We start from the raw sequence: 15,999 nt of genomic DNA, 5'->3' as shown, positions 1-15,999 counted from the left end.
AGTAGTTGCATAAAAAAAAAAACTGTGGTATTAACACTTAGGCTGCAGTATATCCTAAAAGGCTGTTCAGTTAAAATCACCTTAAAATTATGCATGGATTTAAATTCTAATTTCTTCATAGCAACTTTTGTTGCTTTTGTAAGTGCTTTAGATATTGCAAATGTATTTGGCTTACTACCATGCAAAATGTATTTAGCCCTCAATGTTCGTACAGCAGGGTGCTCATGAGTTATAAAATTTCTGAATTCTTAATTCCTATTACAACTGTTTAAACTCAAATTAAATGGATAATACTAGTATCAGAACTTGAGCTGGGGGAGCTTTAAGATTGTCCTGGACAAGTCGTATAACTTCTGTATTGCGGAAGCGTTTAAAAGCCTCAAATTGGGTACATGGATTTATGTTGTCTGAAGATACCATTTGCTTGGGGTTTCCAGTCTTGGGTCTCTGCTGCTAGTTTTTGGCAAAGGAACCTCAGAGCTCCCAAAGTTTCATTTGGAGCAGGGCACGTTAGTTAAGTGATACTAGGAAAAATGCTCTACATGAACCTTCCCCTCCCAACCTTTAACTCTCTATGGTTTGTGTCTGTGTTTCATTAGTTGCCTTCAATTTATGGCCAACAGGAGAGCTTCTGATGCAGGGCAGGTTAGGGAGGTGTTATGCTTCTGTTTGATAACCAAGCACATCAGTTAATTTAATTGGTTATTTTTTTTTCCTGCCTTATTAAACCTGCTGGCTGGATGTACTTTTCTTTCTTGCTTAAAGCTGCTTCATCAGCTTATTATGTACTTTGTATTTAGGGCTTCTCTGGAAGGAATTAAGGTCCTAAAAATCACTGAACTCTCTTTGATAATGGGCTTTGGCCAAAAAACATGACTTTGGCGAGTATTTGCAGTGATCCTTGTAGGACTACTTGCATGCCTTTCACATGACTAAACAAAGTTTTGACGTGACTGTTGGGTTGAACTTCTCATTGTAGCACCTTTGCAACTCCAGTCATGCCTCAGCATGTTAATTTTGGTGAAAGACAGCTGTGGCTAATTGCTAAAGCTTTCAAAGCACGGGAGGTTGCAGAACAACTTCGTAGCTGCCTACAAGATGCCTTGTTGCCTGCTCTGCATGGTGTAGTGTGCAACCTTGACTTAATGCTGTCCCTGCTGCAGATGCACTCTTGATGTAATATTATTAACTGTCATTTTTCTTTGGTTTTCAAATCTGTGTTTTAAATTAAGTTCTCAGAAGAAATTAGCCTTCTGTGTTGGCACGTGGGCCCTGTTTGAAATGCTGTGCTTTCAGTCATTACCCTACTCTGTTGTTGTCTCTGCTGGTACAGCTTGTTYGGTATCTTTGAGAAAGTAGGAGTCTAGTGCAGATGGGTAACTATGGACTAAAGTAAACGTACTTTCAGGGCCATATTGCCAGAGTAAGGTATGTTCCTCCATAAAGATGTGGACAGCTCCCAGATGATTGCAGTAAATTTGCAGGTGATTTGTAAAAATTACTTCAATAATATTTCGTGACTTCTCTACCAGGCAGAGCTGAAAGAGCAGAGCGTGTGTTCTCCCGTGCCTTCCTCCTCCTGGTAAATCCACACCGTGTGGCTCTTTAGTGCAGAACTTAGAGCACAAACCTGGCACCTTCCTCCTCCCAGTGTTAGAACTGAGGAATTTTCTTCCTATCTTACCCCCGAAACAAGTCTTTCATGCCTGTTTGAATGCAAGCATTGGGGAAGGGGCTATATGGGCAGCCTTGCGTGTTGGGAGAACTGATGCCTCCTGTGACTCAAGCAGCCAACTATGAAACACTAAAGTTGATTATTGGCATTTTGTATATGCACAATGCACCTACCAGTATCTTAGGAGGTGCTATGTGGTGCTGGCATTAAAAGGGAGACCTGAGGGTGAGAATCCAGTGAAATGCATCTTCAGAATTTTATCTTTTGAAGGTAAGTAATTTGATCACACTACAGTAAGTCTTCACGACTGTTGAGGACAGGTATCACTCTTGGAGAATATTTTAATAATTGTTTAAACCCTTATTATTTTATTTTTAATATAAGGTTGTTTGGATTATTTTCATGTCTGGTTTTAATGCAAACACTTCCATTTTAAAAAGAAAGGGGAGAAGGTGATGATAGAATTTTTCCACTATTCTTAGGACTCAGGCTAGTCTGTGTTCTTTGGTTTTATTTTGTTTTTTCCTTCCAGCTAGAGTTTATGGAAAGGTGGAAGTACATGCAGTGTTTAAGAACTGACAAAAGAGAAAGGGAAAAGTTGCAGAAAAGTGTTTCAAAATAAGTATATCCCTCAGTTACTTGAAGTACAACAACTAGTGACTATTTGGCTCCAAGCAGTTGTTTTTTTATGGCATGATATTCGTTATGACCATCAAGTGTCTGCTTCTGTTTCGTAGTCTTTATGTGCACTCTTTACTTTGTATAGATACCTGTTGTTTTAAGACTTTTCTTGGTTTTGCACACAGGGTTTTTGTTAAATAATTTTGAAGTTTTTTTTTTTTTTTTTTNTTTTTTTTTTTTTTTTTTTTGAATTCTAACTTATTAGGAAAATGTTCTTAATTTTAAAAAATGAAGATTTTCTTTAAATGTGCTGCAGTCTAAAATTTGCTAAAGGTGCCATTGCGCTGCTTCTTGTGGTACAGAGAATGCACATTTAACTTAATTTCCTTTTTATAGTCATACAGATTGGTAGAGTACAAAAAAAGGAAAATGCATCGTGCCTAAAACATGAATGAAGCTATTGACAAAAACTTTACTTAAYTGATAAAGATGAGATTTGACTTCACAGGCTAGCAGCAGATAGGATGGAGGAGGCCTTGCTGTTACCAGTTTCTAGGCAAAAAATCTGTTGCCTGTGCAAAAAGTGTATCCAAAGCTTTCCCCCCTTTTCTCCTCCCTGTGTTTTTATAAGAAGAAAATTACTAGCCAAATGTTGTTTGCAAATCTGAGTATTCATTGTGAGTGTTTTCATGTTTGACAAATGGCCTGTTGCATGTTTTATTTCTTGGCCTTTTGAGGATTGTGAGAAGCAGGGAAGAAATTTCCTTCGCTTAGAAATAAACCACGTATGGAAAAACTGACAGCACCGGTAATGCTTTTGTCTGTAAATCTCAGGAATGTTTTAGGCAGTGAAACAGGTTTCCCTTCAGTGATATAAGGTGCGTGCTCTAGGGTCTTGTTTAACAATATTTCATTGCAATCCTAGGTATCTATAGCATGAGTGGCCTTAGTGGGTTTGTTGAAGTGCACATTTTTTTTTCCAGAAATAAATTTTAAGATGAAAAAGATATATACTATAAAAATATATAGAGATATTTAGAAACTTGGTTTGTGGTGCACAAGTTCAGTGTTGGATCACTAAATAATTGTCGCAGGTACAATGTGTGTAACTTTTCTTTTATGTATATTCCTTTATGGGAAGCAATGTTGCCATGGTAACTACAACTTGACAATTTCTTTACTACTTAATGATGTGAATGAACTCCTACATTTTATTGAATATTACCAGGCTCAGTACTATTTTTATACTTTATTGAACTACAGGGGATTTTAATTTAATAGCATTCTAAAAAAGATGTTGCTTGAACTGTATAAAKCAAACTACTTATACAAAAACACCTCTAAACCAGAATCTCTACCTGTAGTGCCACAGTCATTTATATGAAAGTACCTTGATCATTACTAGACTTTGAAGACCACCCTACTTGTGTCAAGACTAACGTTTCATACCCTACTTCTCACAGACTGCAGTGCCCGACATTATTTGTAACCATCAAACCATACTATGTTTGTAACCAGCATTGTGATATTCTGTAACTGTATTGCTAAAATGAAATATTGACCTAATAAATATAGTGTTCCTGCATTTTGAAGTATTTGCATTGAATTCAGTTAAAACTTTGCTTTTGGAAAATACCCGCCTTCTCACTCCCTCCTATCCTTGCTCTACCATAACTCGTACACAGCTGGTTTCAGATTTGGCTGTCGTATCTGYGTTGTTTTGAACGTGGCTTCTGTGATGCTGAAGCTGGTGTGCAGCGGGCTCAGGCGGCAGCGAGTCTGGCGTTGGTTGCTGCTTTAGAGCTTTTCTACCAGCGCTACCTTTATCCTCACGCATTCAGCTCCAGTGTGCGCTCGAGCTTGCTACAGCCGAGCTCCTCGCTCGGTCCCCGGAGGCGCAATAAAAACCATGCGCCGCTTCTGGAGTGAGTTAGTCCATCTCGGACAACCAGCAGCTCTTCGCTACCCGTTGGAGCAGGAGCCTTCCGGATGGGAGGGCGGCTCGCGCGGCCCCTGTTTGGATCCGTTCCCGGGAGGGACAGCAGGTTACACGCTCGGTCTGCTGCGCACGTGGTTTCCTTTTATCCAGTTAACTTCGGAAGTATTGAACAAAAATACTTTTTGGGTAACATCTGATTAGATCGTTGCCATTACTGGGGGAAGGAGCTTGCAGAAGACTGTTTAATCCATCTTGAGCAAAATGATTTGGTTTGCATAAAACTCTGGTTGTGTATCTTTGGGTTTTTTCATCATAGCTGACCCTCCTTATCTTTTGTATTTTGATACTCCGTATTGAGTAGTAAATGTGATTGCTTTTTTCACAGCAGTTGAAGTAAAAACCTGAAAAACTTAATGGAACTGGTTATATGGGCTGTAAGCTTTGATGCTTTTAGTTTCTTAATTTTGCTTTTATTATTATTATTTTTTTTAATGAGGCTCTTTAAGCAATGCACTTTAAAAGCAGATAAAAAAGAGGCAGTATTTATAGTTGAGGAATTCAGGCTTCTCATCTGCAATCAGCTTTTGGGGAAGCCTCCTGATGTCACGCAATCCCAGCCTGCGTTAGAGGCTCCTTCTGAACGGCGGTCTGGAGCCTTGCCATGGCACAAGGGCCTTGTGGCAGCGGAAGACTACTAAAGAGGAGACGAGCACCTTGTGCTTGTACAAAGGAAGAAATAACACACACACACACACACACACACACACACACACACACACACAAAAAAAACAGGAAACCTGTTGAAAATAGAGGTATGCGGTCACCCTGTTGATTTTTGGAGGAGTTGGCAAATTGAGCTGGGTAAAAGCTGTTTTCCAGCAATGACTTTCTTCCCATAATTAGTGTGAACAAAATCCCAAACCTTGAAATCAGCAAGAGAGCTCTGGGATAACAAGTACAGCACTTTGGGCAGCTTCTGATACTGCCAAAACTTAACCATAATTTCCCTGAAACGGGCTGGAGGCAAACTTGCGAGGGACCCAGGAAAGGGCACGTTGCACCGCAGCAAATGCCGCCTAGTGCACGGGAAGGCCCTGGTGTGTTTAACCCTGCAACTCCTTCCTTTAAGGTTGGGTTTGGTTCCCCTGGACTCTCTGAAATGCCGGGAGCTCTTTCTGTCTAGCAGAAAAGCAAGTGCATCCCTCCAAGGCCGGAGACCGCGCGTGTGCTGGCGATAATGCAGATCCCGAAGGGACTGGCTGCCAGYAGACGTCGCTGCTGTGGGCCTGCAGGCAGCACGAGTATCTGTTAACTTCTGACATCTTTTCTTTCTTACTGAACAAATTTTTTTCTGCATCGTAAATTATGTACTTTACTGTCCTGAACTTGTTTTAACTGTAAACAGTGGCCTCATTGCATCTCTTCAGGTTTGTGTTTTGTTGAGGGAATGTTTTTTTGCTGGARGAGCAATGTTTCGGCTGATTCTATRTTATGCATTGGCATTTTACAAAATGCATGAAAACCTTGCTTTTTCTTAAGAGCCAGAACCAAGATTGCATAATGCTTCCATGAATTTGCCAATGCTGCATTTAAATGGAAATGATAAACCAGCCAGCGTTAGGAAATGTGCATTGAGCACTGGAACTCTTGCAGTTGAGCAGGATTCCTTCAACAGTCCTACTGCTTGCCAGCCTTCAACATTAAACAGCAGGAAAAAGCCATCGCTGTAATATTGCTTTAGGGTCATCAATGTATTCAACAGCTCATACAAAAGTTTTTTTTCAGAATATGTTGAGAGTAGGGAAGCTCAAAGATGACATCTCTCCTATTGCCTCTTTTTGACCTTCTTACCCRGGTCGTTGTTCCTGGCAGAGCTTTGTTTATCTTGGGAGCTCTCCTGTCACTTCTAAAACCTTCAAGTTCTCCTGGATAAATTCAGGAATGATCCAGGATTTGAGCAGGCTTTAATCTTGCTCAACTTCGTTTTAAACAAGTGTGACATTTTGAGGGCATACAGCGTTTTTCTGATGCAATTGCATGTGATGTTATACTTGATTTATAGAGTGTATGCCATAGAAAAAGCTCCAAACCTTTAGCTGATGGAAATATTCTATAGAATTATCATAAGAAATTCTTCACGTTCTGCTCACCCAGGTCTGTGCTGCACAAATAGTTTTTTTTTTTTTTTCACTGCAACCCTTGATAAAACAGAATTGCCCATGCTGCCTCTCTGTTTGTCCGATATTGTGTGCAAGGAAACCCTCAGAGAGAAGTGGCCTGGTGAAAGCGCTCTGTAGCTTCCAGCTCCACTGCCTCTCTCGAGCGGTTTTCTGCCTCCGCTTTGCAGAGGTGCCCAGGTGGATAGTGCAGCCCAGCACCTTAGCCCTGTCCCAAGGCTTCTGAACATGATCCAAGAGGCCCTTGAAAAGCGAGACTGTTTTTTTTGGAAAAATTCTGAAAACCGCTGGTAGCCGCTGCTCTGCARAAAGGGTCTAGAAAGGACTGGCCTTGCCCTGGGCCTGGTTTGGCTCAGATGTAAAAGCAATAACTGAAGCCATTACCAAACCATCTGATTTTTAGCATGAGGGAAGGATCTTACTTATGAACCTGAAAACTTCCACGATGGACTGTTGCCAGTTTTGATGTTTTCCTAAAACCTAGATTCTGCCCAACAAGTCTAGCCCACCCTGAAACACAAGCCAGTCAGTTTGTTACTATTTTCTTTTCTAATTATTACTCTCCTTAAGCGCTGGTTCGTGGATGAGTCTCTTCCCGGAGCAGTGAGACGCAGGCAGCCCAGTTTGGATCAACGGGCAGCAGCCACGGTGCCTGCCAGCAACACTGACATTTCTGTTGGCTCATGGCTGTTATTTGCCCAGAACAGTTAAAAATAACGAGCGTATGTGTAGGCGTTATAAAACCTTTTTTTTTTTCTTTTCTTTTTTCTTTTTCTTTTTTTTTTTTTTTTTTTGTTCTCACACCACAATGTGCTCAGTAAGAGGTCACCCCCTCTTTCGGTCTCCCCTGTGGCTGTCGAGCCTGTGGGCATCTGTGTGTCCAGGTGCGTTTGAGTAGCGCTGAAAGGGAAGGGACCCTGCCCTGGCTGGAAGAGGGTCACTTCCACGGGAACATATACGCTGTCTGTTTCATCACAAAAACTGCTCCTGAGTTATTTGGTTTTATTCAAAAAGAAAGATGTAGTAAAGGTAGATCTGACAGCTTAGATGTCCTCAAACAAGTCTTGATGCTGGTGCACCGCTGTTAGGAAACTCCAGAGTAATTATAAATAGGATCATGCGGTTTTAAATCGCACACTTTCATTTTGCTTGGGTGAAGCTGGTTGCTATGCCACTGCAAGTATTTTAGTATTTTTGCGGTTTGGGGAAATGGTGAGGACTGCTTTCACTGTGTGTTTTGTCCAGGCTGCTGGGTGATGGTACTGCATGTATCRATTTCTGACTCTCTGTTGACCTCCGAAGGTGTCTGTTAGAACTCTTTAAAAAACAAAACAAAAACAAAAAAACAAAGTAAATAGCAGGAATAACTCCTCTGAGGCCTGAGCAGCAGTACATCCTAAGGAAGCTAACACTGTTATACCCGTAGCTGTCCTTTGGGCTCTTTACTGAGTGGATGCTGCATATGGTTCAATTGCACAAATACCTCGTTGTTAGAAATGTTTGGGAACACCATGCAGCTCGTGATGCCCGGGGATGCAGGTACTCAAGCAGAGAGTAATCCCAAATTCTCGGTTTCCATTTGTTACACTTCAACTGCAGTGATTTTTAGCATTTCGTGCACTTTTAGTCTTCACTGCATTTGCCCACATAAGAATTGAGTGTCATCTCTGCTGGCTTGGTAGGTGGCATTTTCTCTATTTTTATAGGGAGCAATAAGCAGCAGAGGCTTGTCTGAAGTCAAGGAGCTGGCAGGGAAAACTCCRTACCAAGTTTTCTAGATCATGCTGTCTAGCTACCTCGTTTTTCAACTTTGAATTTATCAGTTTGGATTTAAGTGCTGTAACGTATTTTTTTTTTTTTTTTTTTTTTAAGAGAGAGAGAGATAAACAGAGAACTCGGAGAAAAGAGATGGAAAGCGGGATGGTTTGTGAGAACTCCCACAGGACATGTGATTGCCTATTTTCGAGCTGGTAAAATGCATATGTGGGACAAGCCCCGTCACTGGCCAGCTGGGGCACCTGCTTGCGGCAGAGCTGAGCTCTTCGCTGGCACTCCTAGCGTCCCTTTTCCATTCCTCCTCCAGGGTGTGCGTACACCAGAGTAAACAGGTTGCCAGTGACTCTTCTTAGCTAATCCGCCCACTACAGGTTGGTCTGCATTTTTGCTGCAGAGCATCAGTGTGTGCTGCTTGCACTGAGGTGGGCCCACAAACCACAAATATGTTTTGAGYGTCCACACTGGTATGTAAAAACATGCTAATTAACATCAACTGGCAGTGGGCAGAGGCAGGTGTGCCTTTCCCATCCTCCTCCCTACCACCTTCTGGTATTGTAGCCCTTCCTATGGCAGTTTATCTGTTTCTCTGTTTCTATGTCTGCTCTGAGATGGCAGTCCAACCTGCCCGACTTCTTCAGCTCTGCTGCTGTCCATCTTCACCTCTCCGTTATTTTGCAAAGATGCTAAGTGGTGATGGGTACGCTTGGCTAGTTAGGGAGATGGTTCCCCAGGCCAGCACCAGCACCCRCCAGCCACGCTACCTTTCAGGCATCGGTCCTGCTGCTGGGCACTGCTTTGCAGGAGCGTTTGTGGCGGCTGTCTCCTTGGGCAGGGTGTCCCTGCGCGTCGTTCGCACCCCTATGGAGTCCCCACACATCGTAAAGCTTCCTCAGCTTTTCTTCAGGTACTGGAGCTGAATCTGGGTTTTCTGAATGACAGTATAATCGCTTAAGGAAAAGAACAAATGACACTTTTTAAAAGGAATTCACGTGAGCAGATACCATGCCCTAATTGACTCTTGCGAAATAACTCTTGCTCAACCCTGGCCCCACTGGGCAGCAACRGCAATGGGATGAGACATTGCAACAGCGTCTTCTCAGGTGCTTGCCCCTCGCACCCGCTGTTCAGCTGTGGCCRGGGCGGCACCTGTGCTCTCTCATGCCGGGGCTCTCCGTGCAATCCCTGTCTTGCCCCAGGTATGCAGCCACCCAAAATCCACCAGCCGAAGATTAAACCCGGAATCCTTCATGGTGTTCCYGTTGTAGGGAAATGTTACCATTTTCCAGATGTTTTGGTGGTCATCAGTAGCTGTGATGCTGCCATTTTGCTGCATATTTTGAGTTTGGGCTCAAGCGTGCCTAAAAAGACCCTGGTGTTCAGCCCCAKCTCGTAGGGGAATCCCGTGCGTGTTCAGCCCGTGTGGGTTGCCACTGGATGTCACTGTCGGTTTATGGTGGTGTCTGCGCTGGAGGCACCTGCTGCTGCCCAGTTGGAGCTGGGAGCAGAGCTGCAATGTCCCGCCAGGATGGGGCAGCACAGCATGGCCAGGCACTTGGCCGTGGCAAAATTAYTCTAACCACCTTGTGATGTTATCAGAGTCCCTCTATAGAATCTCATTTCGGGGGAGAGGGGGGGTTGTTTTCGTGTTGCCAGCAGTCATGAAGTTTGACATTTCTCTAAAAATAAAATAATAATAATAAAAAAACCTGGGTTTGCAGGTCTTAAAAAGCAAAGAAATAATTTTGGGGGGGCTGAGGCATGCAGCTAATTTCTACTTCAAAGGAGCTTTTTGTATTGTCTGAAAGTAAGCACAGCTCAAAGAAAAATGTTACTCTGTTCCAATTCTACCACTAGAGTTAGATCTTTCGTGGTATTTCCAGTACTGAATCCTAGAACTAGAGGATGAGACCCACTGTTTAAATTCTTTTTAGAACAAAAAGGCTGAAAAGCTCAAATGCTAGGGAAGGGAATGCAGATTTTTGATCTTATGACTGGTGAGTACAGCTAACTAACTCGCTGGCTATTCTGCAAGCCCCCCCCCTTTTTTAAGTTATCAAATTAGCATGCTGGCAACCTCAATTGCAAGATACACAGTGATTCTATATTTTTATGCTCACTTATCTAAATAACGAGGTGTTTTCAAACAGCCTATTTCTGTTTTGCAGATAGGTGTTTCCAAACAGCCTATTTCTGTTTCGCGGTGCTGCTCCGATCCGCAGCCGGTTGTTTATGATTTAGCAGGGAGCTGACTGCTGTTCCCTTCCTGCAAAGGGCAAAGATGCTTATTTTCTCCCACTTGTCTTGCATAACAAAAGGCATTTGTCAACTGTTATATAACGGGCTGATTTGTCCCTGCTTCTACCAGCCTTTTTGGAAGCAGACTAGACTGCAAATGTTACGCAGGAATATCTAGCAGCCTTTTCTTCTGTGCAGGCTCCTGTAGGTGCTCGTCGGCAGGCACTGATGCGTTCTGATGGTGCACGATGCAGCATGACTAATACTTGTCACATACAATTTGATTTTTCCCTTTCTGTCCATGAAGAGAGAGAACTGTAGCGTGGGGCTCTGTTTTGGTTGTGTGATTTATTTTGGGCAAGAGAGGGTGTTTGTGTTTTAAATTTCATTGTAATACTTGCTCTTTAGGGGGGTTGTAAAGACCTAGCATGAGAGAAACGGGCTCTGCTAGGTTTGTCCTTAGCCAATGTCATGTCTCAGCGCAGGCYGAGCCTGTGGGAACGGCAGTCCTGGAAATGGAGCTAACTTGCCTGGGTAGTGTTGAGGAGTTGGAGTTACGGGAGTGAGAACATCCATTGCAGCCTGGCTTCCAAAACCTGTCGTTGTTATTTTAATATTCCCAATTAATCTTGTGTGTCTCATGCTAGCAATATAGGTTTTGTTTTGTTTTTGTTTTAACTATAGGTTCCTCTTTGTTGGAAGTATCATTTGTTTGCTTTTAAGGCCAGGAAGACTTTATTTCCCCATAAAGTGAAACCAAAAGCTGTATGGCTGGTTGTCCCCTTTCTCTCAAAATGGAAGAGAGACAGCTGTTTACCTGTAGCCTCAAACTTATTTATTGCTTTATCACTGCCAGATATTAGATGACTACAGTTCTCTCTTTAACGAGAAGCAAACAGTACTACGGTAACTGAATGAGGCCTTGTCTGCAGTGAAGTCTTCTAACTTACTGGAAATAGTTTCATAGTTGGCTCTAAAATTCCTTTTATTTTTTTTTATTTTTTTTATTTTATTGTTTTTTGCTAAAGTATATATTTCTTAAAGACCTTTGCACTTCCTGGAGTACTTAGCCTTTGGTCAGGAGAGATATTTCTGACTGGTCACGAACGTGCTTAGCTGGATTATTAACCCTCTGGAGTTTATATTCTCAGGAAACCAACCACTGTAGTTTCCTTTTTTCTAGCAGGTGTTGAGATACAGAGATTAGAGCTTTAGGAAGCACAGCTTTCATCAGAATTACCTGCTTGTTTCAGAATATAGCTCTTTCATACAAAATAAAACTAGGAATAAAATTTGTTCTGTAATGCATGACTGGCTGAAGATGCAGACACAAGCATGGTGGGARGGGATCAGGTCAACAAATAATGTCCAAAGCCATGAAACACTGCATAGGAGACAACACTATGGGTTCCTAGGCCCCAGGCAGTCACCTCAGGACTTCTCAGTAGGAATAAAGGTTTCTCCTTTAACATTGTCCAGCCATGGTATAGATAGCGTTTTAAAGCAGGAAGACCTCACTTGTTACTAACTTTCCTGTTTGCTTACCAGAAACTTATCCATTTGGTTGTTCTTGGCATATYTATACAGTCTGTGTAGTTGTCTCGCATCCATCTCCGAGAAGAGAGAGACATATCTCCACAGCATCCTAGGGAAAGGGCAATCTGTTGCCGTTATGWGTGATTTCAGACTATTTCATTTCCTTTCTAGCGCTTCTTGACAGCCCCGGGTTGTCAGCGGTGTACCCTTTGCACAAAGGTTTTTCGAAAACTTATAAACTTGTGAGAATTATTCTTCCCTAAGCACATGAAGGATTACCCATTAACTTGGGTGGCCAAACAGCAACCCTTGCACTTGCCAAGCAATGTTGTTGCCATGCAGCTCATCGAAACCAGCCTTTCTTTGGATAGCACTAGGTGCTGCTTGGCCTCTGCTAAAAATACCTACAGGGAAACGCTAGAGCTCAGTATCTCATCTCTGAGCATCCAGCACTTAGAGTAAAAACTACCCGAGTCTTGAGCCAAGTTGCTGGAAACAGAGGGGTCAAATTATGTATCTAAGTGCCTAGGTATAAGGAGCACAGCTAGGAACCCTTCAGGCGGGAATATTGCTGTTAGGGCACCGTTGCTGCTGGGGAGGAGGGTCACCTTACTTCTTCCAGTGCTTGACTTCCGAGGGTTTGCAGTGCTGCTGAAGAAACATGTTGATGTGGTCCCCGAGTAAGGTCAAGCTCTCCTTAGTGTACTTCAACTTTTTCACTTTGGTGATGTGCTGGGGCAAGTACAGCTTCCGAAGTGATTTTTTGAAAGGTCTCAAAAACTCTTTGCACTGTGAAGGAAAACAGTTCAATGTGTTGAGATGGATATGTTTAGCACTCAGATATTCTCCTTTAGTAAATAAACAGATTAAATAACTGTCGGAAGAAACATCAAGTGAGCCCTGTGTTTTAGTCAGTGTCTTCTGGGTGGACATGGAGTAAAGAAARTGGATTTGGGCTGGGATCTTCTGCAGCCTGCTTTGCATGCACAGAAGGATCAGGCCTGCAAGTTTCAGGTTTGTTCCTGGCACGATGCCCAGAATGAAGATTGTCAGATGTGAAAGCAAAAGGGAACTTAAGGATTTCCAAGACTAGAGATTCCCTTTTGACATCATAGGGCAAAATATACAGATTTCAGGCTGGTAAAGAGCAATGGTTCTGCAGGGAGGGGGAAGGGAACCTCTGCTCACACAGTTCTGCTTCCTGTGGCTGTACCCTGGAATATGTTGCAAATGCTAGCACATGACAGGAACTCAGTATGCAAAAACAAACAACAGGTTCTGGATACCCTTTTTATATATTTTTTTTCTTTTCTTTTTTTTTTTTCCTTCTCCTATTATATGCAGTCTGCCAGGACTGTGGTTATATGTGGTTATGCCACGATGCAATAAAAATGGAAATGAGGTGTCCCTCTATAAAGATTCTATAGGAACATTAGGAAATTGAGCTTTGTGATTGCAGTGTAAATGATCGAGATCCACCAAACAATTGAAACCAGGGTGCACGTGGCATTATGTGAATAATATAGCAGTAAATGTTTCAAAATACTCAAGGTATTTGAAGAGTGTTTTTGGTAATGTATTTTTGTTAATTCACTGAAAGACACTATGATACTCAGTTGCCTAGAAAACAATGCGGAGATTTAGAAACTGTCAGATGTGAAAAGCAGCTACAGAATGATGTGTTTTGTCACTCTTTTTTTTGCTCCCTTTCCCAAACTTCTGGGTTTTATTTGCTTATTCCCTCAAGAGAACTTAATGCTACCCATTTTTTTCTGGTGTTAAAATCTATTTAGTATCTCACAATTTTGAAGGTGTCTTCATCAAGGTCGTCTGTGCAGCAGATGAGCTGAGTTCTGTCAGGTGGAGCGCTCAGACTGCCGTTTGAATAGGTTGTCTTACTTGCTGTGCCAAGCAGATCCTGCTCTGTGGTCTGCAAATTGCCAAAACCATAGATTAGTCTTTCAGTRTATGCAAATCTTGCATCCTCTGTTTAAAAGGGTGCCAAGGACAAACCACATCCTAAGGCTCAGAAGCACTTCTCTCTCTATCTCTTTCTGTGTCAAAAACATTTCAGATTGGGGTTTCAAAAGTACTTAATGAAGCTAAATATTCAATTCTAATTAAAAGTCTATAAGAATTAGGCACCTACTTTAAATCCATTTTGGAAATCCTACTTTTATTAAATTACAAGGCAAACAATGGTCACTCGTTCCTAATGGCATTAATCAAATAAGAGCTGGCATTTACTTAAGTGCAAATGCATTGGCTACAATGGGCTCATTGTAATGTGTTGTACTCTGTTTCCTGCAAAACTTTCATTGATGTCAAAGGGTACCAGGACTGACCCATTACAAAGCCAGATTAAAAACAAATAATAAAAACCCTCGGCCATTGAACTCAGTACTTCCTGGTCTGTGGGTAAAATTTTCCCTTTTTGCGAAGGGAATGGCTATTTTCCCCAGTKTCAATGTCTATGTAGGTAACTCCTCTTTTGGAAAGTCAGGATTATATAACTAACTYGAATACAAGCTTATGTTGCTTTTTTAAACATGCTAAAATGTGTAGGAAGAGAAGTTTTCTTCTCTGATGTGCTCTACTCCCCTAGAAGATTACTACTACTTGCAAATTTGAGCCCAAGCGCCATTTCAGAGAGAAAACTGAAGCTGCGCTTTGCTTGTGCCTTCCCTCTGCTCTGCACTGTTCTCCCCGCCCGTGCTCACCTGGCCAGCCCTGCTCCCGACCAGCAGCTCGCCCATGCCCACTGTGGCTTTGTCCTCCTCCTCTTCYAAGCCCATCGTCTCTTCACGAGCCTCAGGGCCCTCTTCCATCCCTGGAAGGGGCCACGGCTCTGGTGTTGGGGTGCCGCCATGGCAACCTGGGGCCAGTTCTGAGTTCCACCGGCCCTGGCGCCCAGGACCCCTCCAAGCCCACCGGCAGCATGGAAACGCGTTTCATTTCGGAGAAATAAGCAGAGAACTCGGGGTTTTCCCCATGCTGTTGGTAATCAGGATGTTCAACGCTGTTGGCGGCTCCTGCGGACSGAGCGGCGGAGGCGTCCCCTTCTTGGTTTCTTCTGTACCTTGGGGCTGGAGAGCTCAGCTTGCAGTAGGAGTTTCCTGGCTGTAGGTACTCTCCATGACCTAGAGAGGGGGATGACTGGCAACGGGTAAAGAGATCTAGGACTGTTCCAGGCTTCTCAGTCTAATACTTTTCCCCAAAACCTGTTTTCCTTTCTCATTACTCCTGTTATGGGGACTCCTTTTCCCCCCTGGTTTCTACCCTGCATTCAGGGATTGGGCAGACTCCAATTTGGGAATTTTGGGGCTGTTTGTTAGTGCTACAGAGACTGCTGGTTATTTTGTGGATTATGTCTTTGTGGCTGTTCAGAGCTTCACAGAAGCATAGGCCCTTAGCTTGGAGGAACATGTGGTGGATCAGCCAGGGTTGCAGGGTGAGAATCAGCTCTGGAGGATGCCATTTCCCACTTTAGGAGTAAAGTAACTCATGGCCTGGCTGCAGGATGCCACATGCATCTGTGTGCTACAGAAACRTCCTGGGTAGTATTTTTAAAGGAGCTTGATGAAACTGAGATCTTGATTCCCATTACAATTTAATAGAAGTCCAGGGATATCTCCTTCACATGTGGTGGTGAAAGCTGGCCTCTGTGAGATCAAACTTTTCTGGGTGATGTCCAATAGCAAACTCTCCTTTTTAAAAAGAGTAAACTGTATTTGCCAGGAGGAAGTCTGGAAAGGCTTGGAGTAAAAGACTTTTTTTTAATTTTATTTTATTTTTTTTTAATCTTAGAGACTTACTTCAAGGATAAATGCTTTCAAAAAGAAAAATGTGCTGAACTCCTGTCATACCCTGACCAGTCAGACAAGTGTGGTKGTTTTGTCCCTTGTACAATTATGGCAATCACTGTGGCTGACTCAGGCATCCCAGGTCATTCCTGGTGCAAGGAGTCATCTCCAGGGCTGCGCAAAAACCTTTGCTCACCAGGTTTTTCCTGAACAGGGCGGTGCTGAGGTAACTGGTGC

At 42.8% G+C, this 15,999-nt stretch overlaps 1 protein-coding gene across 1 annotated transcript; it reads right to left on the bottom strand.

Annotated features, from left to right (window-relative positions):
- Positions 1-8,952: 8,952 nt before the first annotated feature.
- CHCT1 (CHD1 helical C-terminal domain containing 1) lies at positions 8,953-14,787 on the bottom strand. The gene is made up of 5 exons (XM_085302945.1): positions 14,680-14,787; positions 13,761-13,889; positions 12,573-12,748; positions 11,969-12,068; positions 8,953-9,135 (listed from the first exon to the last, which is right to left on the bottom strand). Exons 1-5 carry the CDS (start codon positions 14,785-14,787, stop codon positions 8,953-8,955), a joined length of 696 nt encoding a protein of 231 aa, XP_085159071.1.
- Positions 14,788-15,999: the final 1,212 nt, after the last annotated feature.

The sequence above is a fragment of the Rhea americana genome, unplaced genomic scaffold (assembly GCF_003343005.1).
Source record: "Rhea americana isolate MKP2758 unplaced genomic scaffold, rheAme1 scaffold_194, whole genome shotgun sequence".
Lineage (NCBI taxonomy): Eukaryota > Metazoa > Chordata > Aves > Rheiformes > Rheidae > Rhea > Rhea americana.
Note: the sequence above shows the minus strand (reverse complement) of the source record. Positions and strands in the feature narration are given on the sequence as shown.